This window comes from Hirundo rustica, chromosome 2, assembly GCF_015227805.2.
Source record: "Hirundo rustica isolate bHirRus1 chromosome 2, bHirRus1.pri.v3, whole genome shotgun sequence".
In the NCBI taxonomy this organism is placed as follows: Eukaryota; Metazoa; Chordata; class Aves; order Passeriformes; family Hirundinidae; genus Hirundo; species Hirundo rustica.
In genome coordinates this window covers 49,860,006-49,887,699 of record NC_053451.1, presented here as the reverse complement: position 1 = coordinate 49,887,699, position 27,694 = coordinate 49,860,006, and the positions used below count along the sequence as shown (strand labels likewise).

At 42.8% G+C, this 27,694-nt stretch overlaps 1 protein-coding gene across 5 annotated transcripts in view; it reads left to right on the top strand.

Moving 5' to 3' along the window:
- The window catches only part of STARD13 (StAR related lipid transfer domain containing 13), a 288,035-nt gene that overhangs the window by 144,273 nt on the left and 116,068 nt on the right, over positions 1 to 27,694 (top strand). Inside the window, exon 1 of one of the 5 annotated variants that reach the window (XM_040056758.2) lies at positions 2,405 to 2,550. The exons of the other annotated variants lie outside the window; for them this stretch is intronic. Within the exon in view, the coding sequence (XP_039912692.1) occupies positions 2,427 to 2,550 (124 nt within the window). The 5' untranslated portion in view covers positions 2,405 to 2,426. Of the gene's footprint in view, positions 1 to 2,404; positions 2,551 to 27,694 lie in introns of those variants that run through there. 5 annotated transcript variants of the gene reach the window in all.

Sequence of the window (27,694 nt, the reverse complement as noted above, 5' to 3'; positions counted from 1 at the left end):
CACAGAGCTTGGTCTAGGCTTGCCAGTTCAGTTCTGTTGCTCATTATGAAATACAGCCATATCACTGCAGTTTATCTTAGTAACTCGTGGCAAGATAACATGGGATTAGCAATTGCTAGTATCTAGTCACTAATTAGCTGCTTTCAGTAAACCTGGAAGTCTAGGGATATTTTTGATAAAGTAAGACCTTCAAAAATGGTACAGAAGGGAAGATAATATCTTTTGTTCTATTGCTACATTCTGGCCATTGCAGACAGCAGCTGAAGAAAGGGAGATCTATCTTCCAGACAGGCAGGGCAGGCTAAGATGGTGCATCCAAGTGTGGCTGCCAGAAGAGCGATGCTGAAGGTTGCAGTACTGGCTGACGTGGGCTGCTGTTTGTGGGTGGTGACACAGCAGCAGTATGGTACAAAACCTTCAAAACTGAGTTTATTATTTCACCTTTAGACAGTGTGTCATGGCTCATCTTTATAGGGCAGCTGAGTACAATATCAGGAACTATTTCTCACCTCTGCCTGGTTCCTAACTGATAAAAGCCTGTGGCAGAAAACAGGCATAGTGGGTCTTATGTACTGGTAATGGCTGTGTTGGTGAGAGATTAAATAAAGAGAGGCAGAGGTCAGAGGCAGATTTACTGGGCAGAGGAGCTGATTGTAGGAACCGTAATCCTCTCTTCTCCCATTAACATCAGCAGGTGTTTGCTCTGGGTCATGGGATGTGGGAGTATTTACATAATTATGCTGTCTCCCTTCCAGATCTCGAATGCATCCATCCCTGGAAGGCATCCCTTTTCTCAAAAGTGTTTATCCAGTCATTTGGAGGACACTGTAGCTGGAATTGCAGGCAGAGGAGTGACATACAACATCTGCACAAGTTCTGGACAAGCACATCGTCTCCACTATATCAGCAAAAGTAGAGTAGTTTAAGATGAACCTTTTTAGATGAACCATTTAAGAGCAGGGACAAAGGAAAGCAAATTCACATTACAAAGTAAGCAGAAAGCATTAAAACAGTGGTAGCATGGAATACATCTGTCTGTTTGCTTTTGGCTTCTATGGGAATTGCTGACATTGCAGTTACAGTTTAAATCTAAACGAGATGGGGATATCGATAATGTTTAACATGCCTGCTTTACCTGGGTGTGCAGCTCTTTCAGAGTAGGGCACTCACTCGCAGGAACATCAACCTCTGCTTTGCACATCACAAATACTCAGCCAAAAGAACAAGCAGTAAGAATTGATTGGGACTGAATGAAATGAAGCCGCTGTTGTCCTTCTCAGCTATCAGACTCTCTGCTGGAGGAATATCCAGGACAGGGACAGGGCCACTGTTAAAACAGCATTTCCCAGAGCACAGAAGAAGCAGAGACACAAAATGGCTTTCCTAAATGGGATAAGGGCCCTGCTATTGCTTTCTGCTAGTCTACGGATGAAGAAATCAGGATTCATTTCAGTCTATAAAGTGTGCAAGAAGTGTCTGCCAGGGTTTAATTTTGGAACCTTTTCAAAAGCAAAAGAGCTTCTAAGAGAAGAAGTGACGAAGGGGGAAGGAGGTGGGCAGTAAGTGGGTGCAATGCAGAGAAACTGGGAAAGAAACGCGAGAGGCTGTGTTGTGAGGACTGTGGCTTGATCTTGGGCAGAGAGTTCATGAAGCTAGGCCTCAGAAATAAAAAAAAAAAAAAAAAAAAAAAAAAAAAAAAAAAAAAAAAAAAAAAAAAAACCAACTAATTTTATTTCCACAAAAGTTGAAGTATGGGCGAAGCACCTATTACAGCCTCCTGGGAAAAAAGGCAGCCCGTTGCCAGCCAGGTTTTCTGTCACCTCGTGGCGGGTGGCCGCTCCCCGGAGCAGGCTGGGGTGGCGGCGGGCAGCTCCCGGTCGCTGTCCAGGGAGCGCAGAGGCGGCAGCGGGAGGCGGCTGGGAGCTGACAGCAGGGCAGCCGCGGGGGCTTGGCCGGACAGTTCCCAGACGAGGGACACGGACGCAAGCGGGGTCGCGGAATTTAGGCGCGGGGCCGCGGGACGCGCGGAGTCCCGGGCCAGCGGCGGTGCCTGAGCCCGAAGGGTGCGGGGTCCCGGTCAAGGCAGGAGCCGGGCCGGAGCCCGGGGCGCCTTCTCCGCCCCGCGGGGGCCGAGGCGCGGGGGAGGGAAGGAGGGCGGAGGGCGGCGGGGCGTCGGGCGCGGGACGGGGCGCCGAGGGAGGGAGAGAAGGAGGGAGGGAGGCTGAGGCGGCAGCGCTGCCCCGGGGGCCGGGGCGGGCGGCGCTCAGGTGAAGGAAGGGCCGCCCGCCCGGGGCGGCGGTGACGCGGCTGCGGCGCGGCGGGGCTGCCCCGCGGCCCCGTGTGGCCGCCGCCGCCCGTCCCCGCCGAGGAGAGCGGCCGCGGGCGCTGAGCGGGGCTGCCCGGGGCGGCATGCGGAGCCGCCGAGGATGAGCAGCCAGCGCCGCCCCGCCAAGGCGCAGCTCCGGAGGTCGCTGAGCGAGCAGCTGCGAGACTCCACCGCCAAAGCCTGGGACTTGCTGTGGAGGAATGTCCGGGAGCGGCGGCTCGCAGGTCAGTCCCCGCCGCTACCTGCCCGCGGCCGCCCGAGGGGACGCCCCGGGGGACGTCCCGGCCCCAGCGGCGCGGAGGGCTCCCGCTCCCGGGGGACGTCTGGGGGCACCATCGCCGCTGCCGCCGCCCGAGCGAGGAGACCCCGCGGCCCCGGCCCGGGCGGGACGGGGAGCTCCCGGCAGGAAGGCGGTCGGCAGCGTCCGGGCGGGTCGGGCTGCGGGCAGGAGCCGGGTGCGGGCGGGTCGCGCCCCTCAGCCCGTACGGGCGGCTCCTGCCCGGGTGCCGGCGGGCTGAGCGGCGGTGCTGACACAAGCAGCCGGGCTCGGGGCTAAGCCTCCCCGTCGCTCCGTGTCGGAGGCACCTTCTGAGCATCTCCCAAATGAAGAGGGTTGTCTTTGCCTCCGGGAAAGAGGCTCACCTGCTTCTCTGATCAGTTTTCTAAGTCTAACCAACCAGGTTGGTTCCTCATAGGGTTTGCACGTGAAAAGTACCACAACTCCCAAAGAAGAATGATCTGTTTCATTTCAGGCGCTTCTTTAGCTTCAGGTCACCTACCTGCTCTGGAAAACCGGCCTCCTGCAGCGTTTCCATCCCCAGGTGGGGACCAGAAGGACACAGAGCGGGGCAGGTGCTCCAGGAGGTCGGGTCTCGTTTAGAGTGCTGCTGTTTGCAGCAGTACAGTCGCTTTATGCGCACTAGCGTCCAATGTGAATTAGTAAAATACTCTGCGAATTAGGAGATCTAGAGGGTACATGCAAGTGCAAGGTAGAGTTATTATACTAGAATACAATACATCAAGATTTATGAGCAGGATCATGTATAATGAGGTCTAATTTGTGAAGATGGATTCCTCTGTCACATCCTACAGCATTGTTAGGAGTTTGGTGACCTTGCCTAGGGCACTGTGACATGCTGGTGTTGTATAATACAGAGGTAAATGATGCAGGTTTTCAGAGTACGTCTACAGTACATTAGTTCTTATGCACATACAATTAAAGTAATAGATTAAAACTGCATGATAGTTTTTGGTGTTTTTTTTTTTTTTTTTTTTTTTGAAAAATTAATCTAAACTGGGCAGCTTCAATAATGAATTACAAAAACAACTATTTTTTGTAATATTATGGTTAACCAAAATACTCACCTTTTAATGTTTTAATTTATTTTAATTCCTGTATTCCTATATTGATAGCAGATGCCAGCAGACATTCAGCAAGGATACTGTTGGCTGTTTTTTTTCTTTTTTGGTCAAAGACAACTATTGCTTGATTGAGCAAAGAACCTGGGCAGGCTGCCATGATACTGTAGCCAACTCCTTAAAGCAACTGGGTATTAAAATTGATGGAGTCAAAACTTTTTATTTAAGGTGGATAGAATACTAATGTCCTGGGTTTATGCACTGCCATAATTTAAGTGCTATTCATGATACTCTGGTGAGATGCTGATGCACTTTCCTTTTAATTAAATTACTTATCTGACAACATAAAGAAATGTGAACAAATATCTGTTGATGCAGATGTGTTCTCTTGTTCTGTTGCTTCTCTGTCTCTGGCATTTTTGTCCTTGTTTTTATATTTGTTTGTCGTGCTGACTTGCATAGCTGAAGTATATATTCCTTGGCCTCTCCTTCCAGCTTTTGTAATGAGAAGGCAGGAAATTTAAGCTGATCTAAACGCATCAACTGTTTGCTGGTTGTCAGCCCAGCTTCTTCTCCATTGCAATAGAGCTGATCCCAGTTGGATCCCAACAGTCAGGTGGATAGTTGTACAAGTTCCGTCTTTTTCCTCAAAGTTGGCATTATTGACTGGCCCTCAGAGCAGCAGTGTAACTGGTAACTAATGTTAAAGAGCAAGGATCAAAATGAAATGCCGTTTTAACCATCAGTGTGCTGTAATATTCCAACCATCAAGCCAAATAAAAACCTGTGATTAAAGCCTCGCTGTGATGACAGCTTTGCTAGCACTTACATAGTTACTCTTTTGGTCCGCTTTAGTCTTTTAGCTATTTGTTCAGGATCAGGACACCAAGATACAACTGTCCAAGATACAACTGTAAAGAAAGCAATTATATCATTAAAATTATATAATTGTTAGGGTTGGGTGAGTTGTTGGGGATTCTCCAGCCTAGTCTCCAGCTCAGAGCAGGATCAGCACTGGGAGCAGAACAGGTTACTGAGGGCTTTTCCCAGTGCTCCTTGGGAAGAGTTTCTGCCCTGATGCCCATGTGCTGGAGCAGAGGGCAGCAGGACACTGTTGGGCAGCAGAGGTGTGAGCTGGAGAAAGGAGCTGGATCCTGTCTAGAGCAAGGAGAGAGCTGAACTTTGATTCAGCTGTTCCCAAATAGGCAGAGAACATGGGTTGATGTGGAAAGTAGGTTATGCATGAAAAGACTGCTACAGTTGTGCTCCTTCCTTCCCTCCCTCACCCTTTACAGCAGAGGTGATGAGTAGCAGCCTGGCTCCTGGCATACTTCTGGACAGGGCTGCTCTGTACTGTCTCTTATTCAGGACAGATCCATGGTGCCCAGCAGCTCTTAGTCACTTCTTCTGATTCACTGACTGGGATTTGTTTTTTAAACAATGGGTGTATCCTCTATAGTGCCAAAAATTGCACCCTTAGGGGGTTTTTGTGCTTTTTGTAGTTTGGTGGGGTGGGGGTTTTTGGTTTTTTGTTGGTTGGTTGGTTGGTTTTTTAAACACTGTTTCCACTATGCTTATGGTTTAATTTGTAATTCACAAACTGAATGGGAAATGTACCAGAATTTTAACTCTCTGTGGGAAGAGTTATAATATTGTTGGTATCATGTAATCTTGAACCATTTTGTCATTATTGAAAATTGTTTAAGGAATTTGACTTAGACGTTTAACCAGTCTGCCATTAGTGATCACCTAAGGTAATTCTGAGGTCCCTGCTCAAATCATGATCACCTGTTACAGTAAAACACAACAAGTTGCAATTCTTATATTCTTTGTATGTAAGGGGAAAGTGCCATCTTCTATCTGGCAATCTTTCAGTTACTGTACACTAAAATAAAATAAAATTAAAATTTAGTTTTTAAATTCAGTACTTTGAAGTCAGGGAACACCAGAGGTAAAGACCCCTGTTGCTGTGTTGCACAGCCCCCCTCATAGGGTAGGATTGTCATGACTGACATGACTGACTGACATGATCACCTCACCCTTTTTGTTGCTCAGAATTTTTCAGCCTCACTTACTGCAGAAAGTGATGATCCCTGTTGCTGAATCTCTTAACTTAGAGCTGTACTACTGCCTTCTGAAATAGGGGACTAAGCACAGGATTACAAATTCCCTCAGGTGTTCATGAGCCCGGTGCTTAGGAGCGCTACCTTGCATATGTCATACCATTAATGTTTTAGTTGTTCCTAGAAGCTGCAAGGTTACATTGTTTCCATTTTACAGATAGAAACAAGAGGCAAAATGAGGCTCAACCCCAGGAATATCAGCTCTCGAGAGTTAGAACTTGAATTATCTGCTTTAGTATTTGAATTATGTCTCTCAGTAGTTGCTGTTGCACAACATTTTGTGCAAGTCAGCATTTGGGGTCTAACTGTACTGCATCCAGGGAATGAATAGCTTGCACTTTCTGTGGTCTGGTCAGATTTTGTTTCAAGTGACTTGGGGTAGAGCAGAGAAGAATGGAAAGTGCTGTGCCACAGGGGCACCATTTACTTGTCATAGTCTCAGAAACCTGGGGGTTTTTTCTGTCTCCAACCTGCAAGAGCTTCTGTAGGGCTGATACATGGCCATTGCCCATCATCAGATGGGATCCTTGGAGACTGCATGTGCGGATGAAGATAAGACTTTGTCTTAGTGCCTAGTGGAAAGAGGGCTGAGTTAGAATTAGGCAGGTGACTTCAATTCCGAGACTTACTAAAGTTTGCAAAATTAATTTTGCTACCCTAGCATTCTTCTGATAAAAGAAAGCTTTGCCTCTAGTCCCTGAAGCTTAGCTTTTAGCTGGTATTTAGCAATCTACATGGATTGCTGCCAGGATTTCTGCTCTATAAGGCTGCCTCCACTGTGTCTGTGAAACAGATACACCCTCAGTCTTTTCGACAAATCTCTTCTCACCTGAGCTTCATGTCCTACAGTCCAATGTTCTGTGTTCTTGAGGAGATTAAATCCCTACTTGATCTCCTTTAGCTCTTCTGGTACAATTCCTCTTATCTATCCATTGACATCCTCTCTGCTGCCTGCTATGACAGTCCTATTAGACCGGACACCCTTGAGCACTGTCCCAAATCATCCTCAGCTCTCATAGAGCTCTCCGGAAGCAACTACCTGGGGTGGTTTTGGGGACCAGTTTCAGATGCTCCCACTCTTTTTTTGGCTTGGCTGTGTTTTGGGTAAAAGGAATTTGGCATGAAGTTTTCCACCACACCTCCAGTGGTTTGCTCAGACTGACATTTCAAACTGTTCTAACTTGTCCAGTTCTGGACAGATTTTTCAGGCATCATTTCTAAACTGCTCTTAAACTTCGTCTGTGAGGCTGCAGGGTTTTGTTCAAAAGGATGAAGCACTTCATGTCTCAAATTAAGTAGAATGAAAATGTATGGTGGGACAACATATCATGGACTAATTTTTTCTTAGAAATTGATTATCTGAAGCTCCAAAACTTTAACAGGAATGAGGCAGGCCTGTGAGTAAAAGAAAATCTCAGTCTAAAGAAGCCAAAATTTAGACCTTTAAATGGAAAGTTTTAGAAGTCCTACTCTTAGGTGTCCTTAACTGTCCAGGAGGACCTTACAAATTGATTAGCAGCTAAAAGTGTCTCTTCAAATGTGACCAAAAAGCATTTATATCAGAGATGAAATGGACATTATCTGATGTAGGTACAAAATGGAGAGTAATTTGTCCAGCAGAAAGTAACTGCCACACTCAGCAGCATGTGGCAAAGATGACAAGGCAACACACCTGCTCCTCTCAGAAGTAATTTGTGGTTAGTTCATGGCTTATTGGGGTTTTATTGAGAGGCCTAAGTTTGTAATTGCACTTCTGACAGCATGGTGCTCCTTAGCACCTGCTGATCTGTTGATCCTGGGGAATGCAGAAATGAAAAGTAGGTGTTAAAAAACTAAAACTAGTGGTCACAACCAGAACTGTGTGAATTTTAGCACAGTTTTCTGTCACGCCTATGTGGAAACAAGAACAGCTATGTTTCTGCAGCCTAATTAAAGAACCATCAAATCTATAGCTTTCTCATAGTTTTTAGTTTTCATTTAAAATGAAACATTTTCAAGAACTTGTTTTTGCAGCTTCTACTCTGCAAAGCTGAGGTTTATTTTGGGGTGAAGTCACTGGAAACCCCAAAAGACATACATGTACTAGGCTCCCAGCTCCTGCGAGAACCCCTGAGCAAAGGCAGGTGTCCCAGCATGGGAGCAACCTTGAGTCTGCTGCATCCTGGTATTATGGCATTACTGAAATTTATTCTCAGTTAATGACCTTTGTGCAAATGTAGCAGATTAATCTACTTTAAAGCCATTCATTAAACAAGTGGATCTTTTTTAATAAAATAATTTTGCAAGCTCAGTTTTCTTTAAGGAGTGTGGGAGATCGATTTGTGAAAAAATGCCGTACTTGATGGGCATACTTTTATGTTCTATTTTAAAATCATGCACATAACATTTTTAGAAAGCAGAGATGTTACAGTCTGTGTCCCCACCAGTGCACTGGAGAGTACAAGATACTGATTCTCATGTATTTTGATAAGATGTATATGTGTAAATTCCTCCCTAACCCAGCCCCATCAATGGGAAAAGACTGTCCTTTGTCAAGGAGAAAAGTTATGAAAGACATTCTTTATTCATGATGGAGTGCTTTAGGGAAGAAAGAAAGTGACTTATGAGTGATTCATTTGGCCAGGCATGCCAGGAAATTTTCTGCTCTCAGTCCTAAAGAAAATGTAGTAGCCAAAAAAGTAGTCATTGATCTCATAAATTAAATTAATTGTGATGTTCTTTCTCTGTTCATGTGAGGAGGGGTTTTAGATTAGTTTAGTTAAAATATGAAGAGCCTTTTCTTTGCACCTGTGTTTTGTGGGCTATGTCAGTATCCTGTAAGTTCCATCTCCTTCCCCAGGCACTCCTTGAAGGCCAGTGGTTTGAATCTGGGAAGGGGGCAGTGGTAGCAAAATACCACCATTGTTAGTTCGGCTGCTGCCAGGCTCTCATGACCCTCAGCAACAAGAAGTTAATTCCAGAAGTACAATTACAAAAATACCAATATGCTTGACCTGCCAAGTATTTCTGTATCAGCGTGAGACTGTGAAGCGGGGCGGGGCGGGGGGGTGGGGGGTGGTTATGGAGGACTCCCCACTGTCTCAAAGTCCAGAGAAAGATGTATTTTTCTCATTCCCATGGCTCTGCTGCAATTTGCCGTGCAAGATTTGGAGTGATCATGGAGAAGTACCAGAAGTTCCTAGAGTGACAACAGCATTCATCTTCTGGCTTTACATTTAATACACAGATTTTCAATACATAGTATTTGAATGGGTACTGCTTCCATCAGAGAGAGTATCAGGGATTATTTTCCTAAAAGAAATTCAATTTTGAATACTTAATTTCCTGACGGTAAGAGATACAAATCTCAGCTGATAAAATGGGGAATCAGTGCTGGCAGTAGAACTAGATAGCATTTGAATCAGTTAGTTTCTATTTGATGGCTTTAAAAAATATTCTTGACAGGTCTCCCTCTTTCTGGAGCTTGGCTGTTCACAGATTTCAGTGACACATCAATCTTTAGAAACTACACTTTTTTTCCTAGAAAGTTCTGATGTCAGCCCTTTTCATTGTAGTTTTTTAGTTGGTTTGGGTTTGTTTGGTTTGGGTTTTGGTTTGTTGGTTTGGTTTGATTTTTTCCTACTGGCTTTCTAAGGTTCCTTGAGCATGCACAAGGTTCTTTCAATTCTCAGTATACAAACCTTTCTCCTTTTTTCTCTGCACATATATGTAGCCTCAGCTCATTCCACCTGCAGATGCTTCTATGTGACAAGAAGAAGGCTGATACCTTGTCAGTTGTCTACACTGTGACTTTATGGAGTGTTCCTGTAAATATTGTACTTATCCTGATGTTTGCAGACTAAATATTGGAATTGGAAACAATGGAAAAATGGAAAAATTGGAAACAATTCATAGTACTATTTTTCCAGAAGCAGTAAATATAACACAATGCTGTTTAAGTTCCTGTACATTTAGATAGATGTGTTTATTGGTGCACGTGTTTTTCTGAGATGTATGGGAGCTTACATAGACTGATAAAAATGCTTATTTTATTTGTCTAACATTAAACAGTGATGATGATTTTCCATTCCAAGATTGCTTCCTTATATCAGTCATGGCATATTAAATAATGTATCATCTCAGTTATTTCCTACTAGGTGTTTTTGTATTTATTCATATGACTATAATCCTGTAGGCTGCTTCCATATCCCCATGCAAGTGACTTTATTTATAATAATGCCTAGGCCAGAACATTTATATGGAACACTTATATCCCAAATAAACTTCTAGCTGCGTAGTGAACATCAATAGTCTGTTGGTGGCTGGCCAGCAAATTCTGAAACATGTGAAATTTCTGGCCTCAGGAAGGCACTGGAGACTGGACTCCCATTCTTCTGCTTTCCCAGCTACAGTAGGATGTGGTATTTAGTTTTAGGAACCATGAAATCCCAGTTCTGAATTTTGTGTAATTGCTTTTTGCTTTAATGAAAAAAAAAACCCTTCAAAATGTCCCATATCGTCATATTTCTAGGGATTATGAGAATTTAGATGACTTAACAAATTGATTTTGTGCAATGCTTTCCAGGCATTGGCCTTGTTTCACAGCAGTGCTTTGACTCACATTTGTCTTCTTATATTTTGTACTTCTTGGATTGCTTGAGAGACAGATGTCCTGTCTTGCTCTTCCTTATTTCTTTGGTTTTTCTGTCATACCATGGCCAAATCTTATGCTGCTATATATCATATCTCCTCTATAAATCATCTCCTTGAGTAACAATTTATTGAGAAACCCAGCTTTCACTTCTACTTAAGCACATTTGCATAGCAAATTTAAAAAGAAAATGTAAACTTCAGAGTCTGAAAAGCCAAGAAAAAAATAATTTTGTAAAATGTTTCAAGATAACCTCGTGATTTTGAATAAGTGATGCCTGTCTTGTGATTCTTGAAAATATGGGTTTGGGAATATTATTTTTCAATTAATTATGAATTTGTGATATTTTCTTTTGATTATTACAGGCTTGAATATATGACAGTGCAGAAGGTTCCTTGACTGATATTAGAGCATTCACAAGAAGAGTGCATTTCTGTAGCTCCTTCGCACATCCTGTTTACAGTTAAAAAAGGAAAATATTTTGACAATCAGACCAACCTGGTGCACCTTGTACTGCAAATATGCAAAGGCCGAATGCACTCAGATATGTGTGCAGTAAACAGCCGTGCTCCAAGAAGGGATCGGGAACACCCGGAATTCATGGCACTTGGTTCCATAAAACACCAGGCCTCAACAATCAATTTAATTACTTTACAAAACAGTCCATTTCACGTGTAACGCTCTGCCTGTCATTCCAGTAGAGGGCAGTGATTTACATACAGTAATGTCAATTGGGGTGCATACACATCGTGTGTCACTCAGTATTAGACACAGCAGCTGGTTTTATTAAGGTAGTGCAATACTCAAGGCATTCTCTGTCCTCTGTGCCACCCAGGAGCCTTATTTCCTGAGCTTTTGCAGCAGGACACCTAGCAACGTAGAAGTAGAACAAAATCTATGAGAATTAAAGAATAAGATGTTTTCAGCTAGCCTGGTGATCAAAACTAAACATACTCTGCTGTATATAAGCACCCAAGAGAATTGCATTTCAATGGATCATTTCATAGAGATACTGATTTTTTTTCTTTGTTGCTGTTGAACGGTAAGTATGTAGAAAAGATTTTCTATAAAATCTTTTTTACAGAAATCAGATCCAGCAACATTCTGTAGTACAGTGGAAGAGGAGGCATTGGAACTTATAAATGTTGTTTTTCTCTAAGCTGTAAGAATTTGATTCATAGTCTTTTTCAAAACACTGCGACTTAAAATTTATACTTAGCAAAAAGTTGTTTAAACCATAGGTATTTCTTTAGCAGCAAGATAACTTCTTAATTAAATTCAAAATAGCTTGCTTAATTTTATAAATACTTCACAAATTTTATTTGTCACAGATGTAAATGAATGTGGGGATAATTAATTTCTTCTGTTGCCTGAGCTAAATGAATGACACTGGTCCCTCAATAAACCAAGGAATGTTTTCTGGGGAGGACTGGTTTTCCAGGCCATGATGATGCAGAAGGCCTTCACAGGTCATTTAATACAGAAACACTTTAATAGACAGCCACAAAACTGGGATAATAGTTTTGTTATAGAAAGAATTTAAAGGGATATTGCCTCAGAACAGTAGCATAGTTCAAATGTACCTTATTTCATGTGTAGCTCTGTCTGAATTTGAGCAAAAATTAGTTTGAAATATCTTTGTATATGGTCTTCTGTTGCCGCAACTTACAAAGAAATGTAGGGAAGCTGCCAGCTCCAGAAAAGGATAGCTTAAGAGGATGGTAAAATATATGTCAAACCCGAAGGTATTGACATATACCAGTCAAAATACAAAAAAATTACACATAGTCAAAATACTAAAAATTACACATAGTGTTACAGAAAAGGGTTCCTAAAGATTTAGGGACCCCCTTCATTGGTTCATAGCTTGGACTTCTCTAAAGTGTGTTGCATACCTGTGTAAATTTGTGTTGGATTCATTGCATGAAGGAGTGAGGACCCAAGCATTTGTCACAACTTTTAGATTATTTTGGATGTGCCTCTCATTCTTCTGATGAATGCACCTCTTTTTTCCCATCCCTGTCCCCCTTCTCCTGATCTGAATGGCATGCTTCTTCATGGCTTATCCAGAAAAATGCTGTGGTAAATTATTTGAGACTGAGTCGTTTATGTGTCAGATGGCCGCTGAAATGATATGCGAATGGCATCTCAGGGTCTTACTCATTTTAAGAGGTGTCTTTAACATAAGCACAGATCTTTACTGAAATAAATCCATTTTACAAGGACATTTCAGCCATTGGACCTATAGTAAGAAAGAAACTTTTTATTTATGACATTAGAAAGGCCACAGCTGGGAATGCACCCATTAATAGACACAAACAGATGGATTCTGACAAGTCTGTGAACTATTCACACTCTTTTTTAGCAAATATTTTGCTACAATCCCAAATTGCAAATGTTACTTCAGAAACAAATATGTAACCATCTATCTCAAGGCACAAAACTAAAGAGTCATGAGTAACATTAGAATATTGCAATTTAATTATGCATATGATACTCATTTGAAATTTAGGAAGTAGTGTTTAAAAACATTTCCAAAAGCTTTCCTTGGTTCAATAAATGTTTTAAATTATAAATAAAGTCCTAGAATCATTTAGACTAGAAAAGACCTTTAACATCATCAAGTCCAAGCATTAACCCAGCACTGCCAAGTCCAGCACTAAAGCATGTCCCTCAGTGTCACATCAACATGTTTTTTTAATACCTTCAGGGATGGTGACTCCAACGCTTCCATGGGCAGCCTCATACATGACAACCCTGTTGGTGAAGAAATTTTTCTTAATATCCAATCTAAAACTCCCCTAGTGCAATTTGAGGCTGTTCCTCTTGTCCTATCGCCTGGGAGAAGAACCCAATCCCCACCTTGCTAGACTCTCCTTTCCGGTAGTTGTACAGAGTGATGAGTCCTCCCCTGAGCCTCCTTTTCTCCAGCCTAAACGCCCCCAGCTCCCTCAGCTGCTCCTCACAGGACTTGCACTCCAGACCCTTCCCCAGCTCCATTTCCCTTCTCTGGACACACTCCAGCCCCTCAATGTAGTGAGGGGCCCAGAACTGAACACAAGATTTGAGGTGTGGCCTCACCAGTGCCTAGTACGGGGGGACGGTCACTGCCCTGCTCCTGCTGGCCACTGGCCTTCTTGGCCATCTGGGCATGTTCTGGATCCTGTCCTGCTGCTGCTGACCAGCACCCCCAGGTCCTTTTCTACCAGGCAGCTTTCCAGCCACTCTGCTCCCAGCCAGTAGTGCTGCATGGGGTTGTTGTGACCCAAGTGCAGGACACTGCACTTCTCCTTGTTGAACCTCATACAATGGGCCTCAGCCCTTTGATCCAGCCACCAGCTGGATGTAACTCCATTCTCCACCACTTTCTGGGGTCAGACATCCAGCCAATTTTTTCTCCAACATAGAGTGCACTTGTCTGAGCCATAAGCAGCCAGTGTCTCCAGAAGAATGCTGTGGGAAAAAGTTTGAAAGGCTTTACTAAAGTCAAAGTACACAGCATACACAGCCTTTCCCTCATAAGTAGGTCACCTTGTTACACAAGGAGATCAGGCTGGCTGGTCAAGCAGAACCTGCCTTTCATAAACCCATGCTGGCTGGGCCTGACCCCCTGGTCATCCTGCACGTGCCACATGGCAGCACTCAAGATGGTCCGCTCCATGACCATCCCTGGCCCTGAGATCAGGCTGAACAGGTAGTTCCCTGGATCCTCCTTCTGACCATTCTGTTAAATGGGTGTCACACTGGCTAATCTCCAGTCAACCAGGACCTGCCCAGTTAGCCAGAGCTGCTGGTAAATGGTGGAAAGTGGTTCAGTGAGAACTTCTGCCAGCTCCCTCAGTACTTTTGTTGTGTGGATACTATCTGGTCCCATAGGCTTGTGTGTATTTAAGTGGTATAGCAGGTTGCTGACCATTTCCCCTGGGATTATGAGGGCTTTATTCTACTCCCTGTCCCAGTCTTTCCGCTCAGGGAGCTGAGTACCCCAGGAACAACTGGTCTTATTGAATACCTGAGGCAAAGAAAGCATTAAGTACTGCAGCCTTTTCCTCATCCTACGTTTCTCCCTGTATCACTATGTATCTCCCTGGTACAGAGGCCAGTGTTCTTCAATGTCTTCATAAACAGCTTGGATGCAGATCTTGAAGGTATACTGTGTTTGCTGATGATGTTAAGCTGGGGGGAGCTGTTGAATTCCTTAAAGGCAGAGAGGCTCTGCAAAGATATCTTGATAGAGGGCTGGGCAATCACCAACAATATGCAGTTTAATTACGGCAAGTGCCAGATTCTTTTGTTTCCAGATGTGTGGTGAGCAGAAGTCCTCCATGAGAACAAGGGCTAGTGATTGTGAGACTTTTCTCAGCTGCTTACAAAATATTCTGTCTGACTCTTCATCCTGTTTGGGTGGTCTACAGCAGACTCCCAGTAGGATGTCTGCCTTCTTGGCCTTCCCCCTGATGCTTACCTGTGCCCACTCAACCCAATCATCACTATAGTCAAGCTCTGGATAATCAAAATTCTTCCTAACCTACAAAGCTATCCCACTACCACTACTTCCTCACCTATCCTTTCTGAAGAGTCTGTAGCTTCTCACCGCAGCACTCCAGTTGTTTGAATCATCCCCACATCTCTGTGAGGGCAAATATGTCATCGTTTTCCTGCTGCACAATGGCTTCCAGCTGCTCCTGTTTGTTGCCCATGCTGTGGACAAAGGTGTAGATACACCTCGGGTGCGCTGTTGATCCCCCCATCCTGTGATTTAGCAAAGAAGTTCATCCACCTGGGCACCCTTCCACTCTCGGCTATGCTCAGAGGTGCCAGCCCGTACTAGCAGCATGTTCCTGCCAGAGCTGTCTGGGCAGCTGTGCCAGCCGTGCTTGGCTTTCTGCCAGCGGATACCACTGCTCCCTGGTGGGGCTGGCACTGCCTCAGCACCTTCCTGCAAACCGCTGTGCCACACCCTGGTCACCAGCACTCCCTTAGGGCTTGTGTTATATGCATGGCCCCCAGCCAGCTGCTGTCATGCTACGTATGGCTTCTGGAGGCTCAAGGCTCCTCGTTTCAGTTACACTGAGTAAAATCCTTTGCTCCTGGCCCCTGCCCCAGTCACAGGGCATAGGGTGCCTGTATAGATGTGGTGAAGTGAGGATTTTCAGCGAAGGCCAGCACCACTTCCATTTGTGGAAGTCACCATCTGAGACAAGGTAAATGTTCATCTTCAGAATGAAAATGAACATTTCAGCTCACAAAACAAAGTAGCAGAAATTAATTATACAATATAGGCAGCTGTAGAGGAGTTGGTAGTTAAAGTAAAATGATGGGTGGTGAACTGCTGAGTAACAGTATAACTAGTGACTCAGATTATGTACTTGCAAGTAAAACCAACGTCTAGTGCGCATTTCTCTTCAATTGTCAAACATTAATTTGTAGATTACAAGTTTTATTCAACATCACTGTATTTCTGATATCATAGGAAGGTAAAAATGACAACTGATTCCTCTTTTCTGCATTATTTATTACTTCATTTACTTTTACCATATCTTCTCTTACTTTTCTCAGTTGAGAATTTTCAAGTCCCATGACAGCATTAAGCCCACCATCTTCCTTTGAATAAACTGGGAAATCGTGTTACCAAAGACACAGTGAAAATTCAAAATGTCAGTAATCACCCTTAATGTGCATAACCAAACATGCATACATTGAGCCTCTACATGAATTTCTGCCACATGGTGAGGTGTTTGGGACTTGCTCGGTTTCTTTCCTGGGAAGAAACTTTTACAGTTTCATTATCTGCTAAAGATTTGGATCATTTGTTCTCCTGACAGTCACTTTAAGAAAAATAAACTTCCCTAAAACCAGCAGAAACACTCTGAATTCTGAAGTAAGGATGGCTTGTAGCATCCTGACTTGACCCATTCCATCACTCCTGAACATAAAGAAACATTAGACCACAAAGAGTCAGAAACATAGTTTTATATCAGCTTGGCAGATGAGTATTTTGGTGATCACATTTACACTCTTTGTCTATCCCTAACATCTCCAAGTGCTTTTGTTTCAGAACAAAACTGATATTGATTATGGTCTGAATTCAGCAGAACACTTAAATGCAGTATTAATTTAAATTATCAAATGTAGACTAGTCTGTTTTGTTATATTTAACTTCTAAGCCAGCAGTAGATTCTTTTTAAAAAGATTGTCTATTAAATCAGTATGGTCAGAAGTGTGAGTTCATCAGAAAGAGGAAGGTATTAGTGATGCCTTGAGCAGCTACCTAGAACAGAGGCTAGACAGTGTTAAAGGAATAAAGCAGGTGTTTATTGAAAAGGCCCTCAAAGGATACACCTGGGGCAGTACAAGAGCCCAGCTCAGGCTGCACCCAAGATGGACGATGGGTCACAAGTTTTCACACTTTTATAAATTCTGGTTCATTTACATATTGTGGTTAATTGTCCAGTTACAGCTTCAGGTTATGAAGTCCCATCCTCCCAGTTTTCTCTCCTCAGTTCCTTGTTGTTTATACCTTTTGGGCCTGAAGCTGCAATGGTGTCCTTGATTCTTGGGCTGGAAAAGGATTGCTTTGTCTAACTACCCTGTGAAGAAAACTTGCTAACACTTTATATGAAGTTCAGAGTTATATACTAAGGCAGCACAGAATCTGGCAAATAGGAAAGCCAAAACTTAAGGCATCACCAGAATATCTGTATTTCCAACATATAATAAAACAGAAGATACTATACCTAATCTGATTCAAGCAGGGGACGAATACATTTCAGAATCTAGGTTAGACAAGACACCACCAAATAAAATTGACTCTGAAACATCTGGTTTGTTTTGTACAAAACCATAAACATGAGTAATTAATAAATGGCCTAAGCTGTTTCTTTGGAAGGTGCCCTAATAAACAAGGACAGCAGGACAAGTGTTTAAAAAGCCAAGACATATACATTAATCATGGCATGGCAACATTTTAAAGAAACTATCAAATTCAGAGGGATTATAAAACAGCTGGGATGAATTGCAGGTAGGAACTGTTTTAAATCTCCGGATTCTAGGTCACAATAGAGGCTGTAACACAGGGCTCTTGTACTCCTTTGTGTTGCTTTCTCTTAAGGGAGAATCATGACTTGTAGAGGGCTGGAACCATTATCTCTTCTTTTATGGAAAGCATCAGTTGGTGCAATCATTAGAGATCTTGAAACTGGGAAGAAGTTTATTGCTGTGACAGATCGGGCAACATATGGAAAGAAGTAAGATGTTCTCCAGAGACAGATTAAGTTTTTGCCAAGGCATTTTACTGAAATTTCGGAAAATAAACAGGTCATTAATTGACTCCAGATTTAGCTACTGCAAACTGTGCAAAGATGTTGCAAACCAGATGCTTTCCCCTATTTGTTTTTACAACCCTTTCTATTTATAGATGCCCTTATTTGATGACTTACTTCTTTAATAGAGGGCATTGTTTTATGCCGGAAGTCTCGTCTCGGTTTTGCCAGTAGATGCCTGACTAAAACATACATGTTCACACAACTGCAGGGATGAAACACTCAGCAGTAACATAAGTAGAAAATAATCAGTGGGAAGAAGTTAACATTTAATTCTTCCCTGGGTTTCCTAGCACATAGTTTTCAGCCATTCTCTATGCAGACCCTACTAGTGATATAGTAGAGACAAAGACTCCTATCCCAAGGACAGCACCCTTAGACTTGTCTTGCCAATTAAGGTGTGAATACAATCCATGCTGGCATTTCTCTGGCTTCCCAAGTTTTGTGACAGGGCTAGTGATGTACCTGTCAGCCCTGTGGAAGCATAGCTTCAACCTGAACTCCAGATTCAGGTTGGATCCCAAAACTGGAGTGTAGCAGTCAAGTCAACTAAGCTGTACCAACTGACAAAAATACTTGAGAAAAGAAATATTCATTCCTTTTCCACTTAGGCTTCTTCTGGTCTTCAGAATGCAGGCTCTATTTTATGCTCTATCCACACAATCTTGATTCATTTTATAAATAACATATTGAGTGAAAAGCACCTGCCCTGACTTGAAAGCAGTGAAGTCTAGTGGGGATGCCTTCTAAAAGGATTGAGCTAGTCACGCCAGGTCCTTTATAGTCAAGACAGAAATAGGTATCTCTGAAAGCCAGTCCTGTCATCCTGAAATAGATGTGTGAGACAAGGGAAATGAATTGCCCGACAGTGGTGCTTATTTCTTGCCATAATCCTAGCCAAGTGACAGCACCAAAGACCTGCTTGCAATGACAGACTGGGAAAAGCCATCTCTTCTGCTGCCACCTAAGTGCCTTTGATATGGAAATCAGTGAGCCACTAGCAGTGTAGAAGCTTAATTTTAGAGGTTGCTGCTCATAACGTCTCTGGCTTCATTTTAAGATACCTGCTCAAGTCAGCAAAGCAGGAGATGGAGCTGATGAGGCACCTGAGGCTTCAGTGGCACTTGTTCATGCACTTAAAGGTACAAGTTCTGACAGTAACCTGAACCAGTGTACCTGAACCTTGCATAAATGTATTTCTTCATTTCCAGTTTATTCTGGGGAGGTAGATTGGGAATTACACATCTTTAGAAGACATTCTGAATTCATTGTAATAAAAGCTGCATGATTTTACTTGTGAACCCAAACAGGCTTAGCCATGCAACGGGGACAGCAGCCATGCAGAATTCATAAAGCATGTTTTAAAGTGCATTTTGAGGTTCACTTTTCAAACTAGTAGGTAGTTATTTGATGTATGAATATTTGTTTTACTGTGTCCTCAGTCAGCACAAAAGTCCATCAGGTTCAGGTATCCTGTTTTTCACAACAGCTGCTAGTGAATGCCTAGGAAAGAGTGTAACAACATGACAAGTTTATGGCATGACCTCTTAGCTTCCAAGTTTCAGTAAATAGTTCTTTGCTGATGTTGTTAACAGGGCTGCCAATTAGGAGCAAAGTAAACGGGAGTTTTATGATGTGACTGTGCACTTCCTAGCTGAGCTACACCTAAGCTTTTGAGACACACTGACTGTTTCCTGTTTGAAATGTTCTGCAGACGTGTAATCCCTCACATCACAATTGCTATTTTAAAAAGTTTTTTTCATGTCATTCCCAGGTGTCATGGTCAGAGTGCCTCCATGTCACTAGTCTGAGAAAAGTGAAGTGCCACTAATCTGAGCGAAGTGGGAACAAAGTTTATTTTTAAAGCAATAGAGGCTTGCTAGTGGCTTGAAAGCAAAACATTCAGAGCTCCATTTTGTTTTCATTTATCATCCAACCTATTATGTTTGGTAACATATTAGGAACCAGTGAGTATATTATTTGTCATGAGCTCCCCAGGACATAAAAGGAGAAATAATAAAGACTGAAATACACAAATCTCTGCTTCATTCTTTTGCAATCCAAGAAGAGAGTGCATACAAAGTACTTTAAAGCCAGTTCTGGCGTCAGCTACATACATGCAAATCCTGAGCGCTTACAGGGTATACAATGAATTCTGCCTTGGAGTAAAAAACTTAGAGCAGCATGGTCTGGAAACTTCTTATAGGACCCAGTTTTGCCTTAATTTCATGTCCTTATAGCTAAGAACAGCACTCGCCTGTCAAAATGTGATGGAACAAGAGGCAAAAAAATTCGCAAACATAAACAGGACCAACCTTCTTCACAGGTCAGGTGCAACTTCAGTTTTGCAATATTTTGTTGCCCAACTTGAGATACTTCAAAGAGGTCTGATGTCCAGACTGAGGAAACCAACCTTCCCAGAAAGTCAGAGCTTTTCAAGTGTCATGGAAAACAGACCCAAGATGAGTAGTTCCTTTTGAAGGTTTTGGCCAAGGAATTTTTCCAGTAAAACTACATTCCATAAACATGGAGCAACACCTTAAGTAGACAACAACAAATGAGGAACACTGTGAGGTTGATTTGAAACAGAGCTGTATATTCAGACAGTGGGACAGGGAGAAAGCCTGTGAGAAGGATGTGATAGGATGCCAGGATAAACATGAGGGCAGACAGCAATATTTTCATCACTCTGTAATTGAGAGAGTAAAAAGAATTTCAAAGTTGGAATGGAACTTATCAACCAGCTCTCTTGGTGTGCCTATTTCGAGCAGAGGGGGAATCAACAGAGGAAGAGTCTTGGTAAGTGGCTGCTGGAGGAGGGTGTGCAAGGGAGTGTGTGCGCTAGAGAAGGGAGAACGGAAGTACAACAGAATTGGGGACTGGAGAAGGAAGGAATGTTTGCTGAAAAATAGTTCATCTTGCCTGCATTGCTACAGGTTCTAGGCTTTTTTTGGCCCTTCCTGTACACTGGAAGCATTCTCCAAAGGCAGGCTGTGGGGAAAAAGAGCTGCAGGCTACCAGCCTTTTCTCAGAAGGAGCAGCATGGTGGCTGGAAAGGGAGCTTCAGGAATCACCTTCCTCTGCTGCTACTACTGTTCGGTGGGTTTCCACTCTGTAAAAAAAATCAGTGACCTGCAGCGTTAATCTAGTGAGACACATCAGTTCTGAGATGTGTATTTAGCAACAGTGCAAAATGTGAATGAAAAGAAGTATGGAAGAAATATGAAGTCTGAAAATGAAATGCTTAAATTATGCAAAGAGCTGTTGGTTGCTAGAAGACAGAAAATCCTGTCCAGGGACTTGTCCAGTTCATAAATATCAATATTGTAAACTGCACCACTAGTGTTTTATTGTGGAAGTTCTTCCAGGAATTATTGTGGGGATTTGTTTAGGCTTCTTATTTTTTGTTAATTAAATATATATATATATATATATGTAACTTATACTCCTAAATTTTATGATATGGAGAAAGAAATTTTTGGGGATTAAACTATATAGGCATATGCTTTCTGCTCCAAACAGACAGGGCTATACAGAGCACTTGCTGTGGATTGTGCTAAATTCTAGCTTTGGGTAAGGAGTAAGTGATCCATGTAGGTCTTATATTCCCCCAGCTTCTTTATTTGTGAGGCTGCTGATCAGACACCAGCATGGCTGATATTGTGCAGCCGTAGAAGTGTGCAGGTGTGTTGGTCACACTTGCCGTGAGGTGGTGGCTCAGCCTTAAAGCTGGGACAGTGACCAGATTCTCTGCGCATCCATGATGATTTTTGTACTGGGCCTTTGTTCTGGTTCTGGTGACCTAGGGAAGGGAAGAAAATGTCGTGTGCACCCTGTTCTGCAGGGCCTGGACAGGCCCATACCCAGACACCATGGGGACAGAGCTCGGCACGTTCAGTGCCCCCAGTCGCCCTCACAGCAACGGCACGGAAGCGCCACGTGTCAGGCCAGATGTCCTTGCACGGCACCAGGGCCAGTGGCTGCCACAAGGCTTAATTCAGTTTGCTTCGTTAGGGAGATGGGAGAGGCAGAACAGCTCGCCAGCCTATGCAGAGGACATCCCTCTCCAGGAACAGTTGCCACCCCACCGTAACTTAAACTTCCCCCATGCATCAACCAAAGCCCCAGCTGTCTTGAGTCTCCAGGAAAAGTAACCAGCAAAGGTTGCTGTACCTAGTGGCTGTCCTGGTGGTGGTGGCCTGGGGACTGTAGAGGAAAAAAAGAGGAATTCCAGCTGTCGGTGAACAAAATACTCTGTGTGTATCCTACTAAGTACTTCCTGCATGCAAGGCTGCAGTCCAGCCCCAGAGTCCAGACTCAGCTTATTGGTTAGTGCACATTGCTCTGCAGAGCCACATGTACAACCCTTGTTACACAGGACTGATAAGATCTGATAACATGCATTTAATAACACATTGGGACATCTCGGGCATTCTGCAAGTTTAGGCAATAAATGTCTCATCTGAATGAATCCACTACAGGTGTAAGGCTATTTTAAAGGGTATTTCTTTTCTCCTTAGCTCGTACAGTTACAGTAAATTTTAGCCTGCCTCTAGTGGACTGATACTGCTTGTAAGGAAAATTAATCTTCCTACAAAACTGTATTTCCTCTTTTTTATATATAGGTACCAAAATAGTTAAGAAAGGCAATGATTACTGTTATCAGTCAGGAAACTGGTATACAGGTTATACAACTTCCCTGAAGTCTTCCAGCAAGTCACTTCCAGCTAGTCCTGTGCCCTAGCCATCATATCTGTCTGCCTTACTGGTCCAGAGACTGAAATCATGCAACAAGCATTCATCCATTTCAAGGAGCCTGGAGAATTTCATGTTCCCATACTCCAGTCCCCTGCTGCTGTATTTGAAATAGTGTTGCCAAGAATTTTTCTGTTCTGCCTTGTTGCTTTTTAAAAACTTTTACGAATTCTGACTTTGGCACTGGTTCTCTAGCACAGGGAGAGGGAAAAGAACTTCTGTCAAAACCAGATGAAAACCTGAATATTTCATCTCTTGCCCATTTGATCATGAGAGTACCGGAGTCCTGTTGAATAGAAAATAAATAGCAATGCCCTTACCTGACGTCTGCAACAGCACGAACCTTCAGCTCAGATAGGAGTGTTTGCCTGTGTGTGAGTGACACTAGCAGTAGGGCTGTGTGGGGATTTACAATGTATTTGGATAACTATAAGAAACTACATTTATCTAAATACTTCCTTACATTATCAGTGTGTTATCCAAACACTTTGTTAGTGAGACTGTGAGATTAGTATGTGTGTAAGCCCACCACTACTTAAATATATTTACAGAGTTCCTGTGGGTTTAATTTTAGGAACTGGTGTATAGATTCAGCAGATGGAGTTGCACTAAGGGTATGGAAACTACTTTTAGCTCATTTCTGTCATAAAACTCTGCAAATACTTTAGCAGAGGAGGTCTGCCACCTGAAATGTCTTCCTCTCTTTTGAACTCTATTACCCAACTGTTGTGTTTTTTCCTTAATTTACTGTTGAGAACCACTGTCTTTAGGGACTTTACACAGTGTGGGATGCTGGCTATTCCTGGCTTGTGAAGAGTTCAGCTAAGGCCAATGGAGTCTCTATTCATATGCTGGTGTGGTTTGACTGAGGAAAAATGTTTAAAAACTGAACAGAAGTGAGACCATAATGCCTAAATTAGCAGTCAGGCACTGGATGAAACAACTGACCCCTTCCAATGATCTTGCCAACCATCCAGGAGCTCCTGGTCCCTTCTAAGCCCCTGGGAGGGCAGAAGGGACAGAGAGGTCACATCCTCTGTGTCCGACATTGTGGCCAAAAGACCAGCAGCTTACACTTCACCAGCAAATGTGACAGGAGGGCACAGAGAGGCTGTGCCCAGGGAAATACTGTCATTCCTCAGGCTGCAGCCACAGACCGCAGGAGCAGTTATTTTGATGTGTTTATGCACTAGCAGTGCTGTTAGGACCCCACATTAACATAAGCCATGGGGTGGTACATCTGGTTAGCTCAGGCAGGAATATAGACTGGCCAGTCCTGCTCAGAACAGGCCCAGTGGGGTGGCCACAGGTCAGATCAACCCAGTGTCATGTGTTGGCCAGTGGGCAGATGCAGCTGTTTTCAGAAAAATATAATGCTGGGATAGGCATATAGTGATTTTGTACATGTTGTATATCCTACTTGCATTCATGTGGTTCAAGGAGGCCCTAAGCCACGAGCTGGAATTTTGTGCCTAATGGCCCTTGCTGAATTTTTCTTCCAGGGATTTTTATTCTTTTTTGAATTCCGCTAACTTCTGAAAACCACAGTATCCTCTAACAATGACTTCCAGGGGTAGTTATGCATATATGGAGAATTATTTATGTTAATTAATTTTTAACTTACCCCCATTTACTGTTCCCAACTTTATCCACTGTGAGAAAAGACCTTGTAATTAGCAAATGGGGAGCAGACATTTGTAATAGCAAAACCATGTTTGTTGATTTGCACTCAATTGCTTTCCCAAGAAGTTTTAAAATCCACTTTGCTTTTTTTTTGTTCCTACTGAGCACTTGTATTGGATTTTCATAAACCTGTCCAAGATCTGTTTCCTTAGTGATAACAGCTCCATTAAATCTCATCACTGTGCACTGTGTTAGCTTTAGGGTGTTTTTTGTCCTGTACACTTATCAGCTCTCAAAAGCTAAAATTTTAAGGTCTTCTCAGTCAATACCGTAATAAACACCTGTCAGTGTTGACTGACAGACTAATTTGGTATCACTGTTATATTTTGCCCACTCATTATTCAGTCCCATTATAAAAACCATGTATGGATAGTGGACAAAACAGGTTCCAACACTAATATCTATGTGAATTCTCTGGGAACCTAATCCCATTGTGAACACAGATTATTTATTACTACTTTTGTTTCCTGTCTTTAAGCTGTCATTAAACCACAAGTAGCCTTTTCCTTTTAATCTGGGATAACTGAGGTTCTTTATGATTGCTTGGTAGAGGATCTTGGAGAAGCCTTTATCAAATCAGTTACTATTCATTTTGCTTATTTAACATCCTGAGCACCTCCACAGGAGAACTGATGAGATGAATCACACTTTCTTGCCTTGACCCTCCTCTTCCTGCCTTTTTGCATGTGTCCTTATTTCCATAAATTTGCCTGGGCGGCTGGATCGTCAGTCACCTCCCTGCCAGCCTTTTGTCCCCTAAACGTACTACTGTTGTACTCCTGCACGTAATTTCTAATCCTCTGCTTCTGTGCTGTGGCCAAGCCACTGGTGTTCTGTTAATCAGGAGGTATTTTATGTAGCAGCACTACCCATTGAACGCGTGGGTCTTAAAATGTAGATGGATAGTCCTCTGATGCTGGAACGGGGGCAATGGAAGAGAAGAAAAGGATATCATGTGCCATTCAGAAGCCTCATCTCCCGGTTTGAAGTTTATCTTCCAAGGGTGTGTGTAAGCCTGTCTCTCATGCATAAGAAGTAGCGGTGTTCCTTTTTAAAACTCACTATCATACAGTTGACACAGCAGCTGACTTTCCTCCAGGACACATTGGTATCGGGCTCTCCAGTGAAACAGTCCTCTGTTGTAATTCCATGTGGCTGTTAGCCGTCTCCATCTCGCTTCCTGGCGATGCAGAAATCCTACATAAACTATTTTCCTTTTGCCCCAGTCGGATTCCTGGCAGCCCCAGATGCACTGCAGAGCCTCGGCGCCCCAGCACGGCCTCAGGAAGAAAGTCAAAGTGCCGCTGAGCCAAAGGGAAGCATTTCTGGCTGCTCCAGAGTCCCTGCTGTTTCATGCCCTGTATGAAAGAGTTTGCAGTCTGCAGTAATCCCAGCAAACAACTCTCAACTAAATGTCTGTGTTCAAGCATAAAATATTTTTCCTAAACAGCAGGCTTTTAAAAGTCCCAGTCCCAGAGATGGGATTCAAAACACATGAAGTAAGCGACAATTTCATCTTAAACACAGCTTTGGGTTCCCTGCATGTGAATTTTTTCTCTTCTTGAATTTGAGAAAGGAGAAACTGGCTGTACTTAGCACATGAGCTGCTGTGCAGGCTTCTGTAAAGAAGACAGGCAAGAAATATAAGATGCTTGGATAGGATAGGGATATGTGGATAGGACTTCAGTGTCCAGGATATATTGCATATATAAGGTATTGGAGTTAGGCCATAATGCAGCAAACTGAACTATTCCTCTACCTGCAAAGATACAGAAGGGAGTCCAGAGATCAGAAAGCTGAAAGCAGATGCCTGAGGTTTTTTTCTTCTGTGACTTGAAAACAAGAGTTTCCTGCTTCTTCTAACTACATGTCACTAATGTTAATAACAAATGTGCTCCTCTAGTGGATAGGAAGCTGGTTTGTTCTCACAGAACCAGTGCTTTCTAATGAAGAGAGGCCGTCATTAAATTTTAGATGTGAAATAACGAGATAAGTGCAACTAACAATAAAAGGGAAATGGGTCACTTCGGGAAGATCAAGTGGCTGATTACTGTGTAAGAACAGCAGGTTCAACCCAAGCCTGGAGAACTCTGTGCCAGGTACAACATCACAGTCCTATTTCACAGTTCACTGTGAGGTATGCATTCTAAGGTGTAAATCAGTGGTCCTGGTTTATATAGATTTATATTTTAAATATATATTTATATTTTAATATATATTTATATTTCTATATATACATTATCTTTTTAATAGATTATTTTTATTTATTTATTTATTTATTTATTTATTTATTTATTTTTATTTATTTAGCTATAGGCATACAAATGTGAAAGTGCTGTTCTTCTCAATTTATCCTTAACTAATTTATCCTAACCCCACTGTAGCACTGCCTCATGGATTAGTACTCTAAAGCCAAGGTGGTGTGTAGGAACTCATACGCTCGTCTTGCTCAGAAAAGCCAGACATAAGTAGGTAGCTTGTTATCAAATATATTTTAGCATTTCTAGGGCACACTGTGTTGTTCTCTCCAGCTGATGTCAGCACCCTGCTCTCAGTGAAATGGAAGCAGATCTCAAGTACTGCTTGAGATACTGTAGTACCTATGGCCAGCCCTGGGGCAATTTTTCCTGCCAATAGTTTACTCCTTCTATCTCACACTAAATACCATCTCGGAGAGAAAGGGTGGCAGAGAGACATAAAAATCAACTAACATAAATGAAGTGTTGCAGTTCTGCCTATGGATGTATACAGAGTATGTCTCCTTGAGCTGACTTTGCCAGTTATACTAAGTCCATGCAGTCATCAGAAGCACTGTGCAGTATGAATAAGCCTTTAACTAAAGATTCCTGATATCCCAGAGTATTTCAGTATCCCTCAAATCACTAACTGTCATGTTAGATGTGACATGTTGTTAATTCACTATAGATATCAGAGGGGACATTTCTGATTTGTTAAAAAAAACCCACTAATTCCAGACCTGGTTTTATGAAGGAATCTCATTTCCTGCATGGATCAGTCACAACATGGGATCATGGGGTTGGGTTTTCATCTCATGGGCCGTGCATATGTCAAGCATGGCAGTGATTTCAGGTGTGTGCTGGAGCTCCCTCACAGTCCTTGTAAAATGCAAGAGGAAGCTTCTATTTTGAAGTGCTTTTATGAGATGCATTAGCATGAAGTTCAGTGTTGCTCTGTTAACTATTCCAGAAACAGTCTGTAGACTGAGACTGAAATATTAATTAGTGCTATTACATAACAACTTAGACTTCTGTAGTACTTCTGTCTGAGAGGTTGATGGTCAAAGGGGTTTCCTCATCTGAATGACACATTTTTGAAAATAAACAGTGGGTGTCAAGGCAGTCACCAAACAAGGATACAGTCATTTTAAAAGTATGCAAGGAGGGCTTCTTTTTTTCCACCATGCACAGCTTCAAGCACAGGAGCTTTCAAACACACACCATAAGACCAGCTAACTCTTGTTGTTTCTTGTTTTATT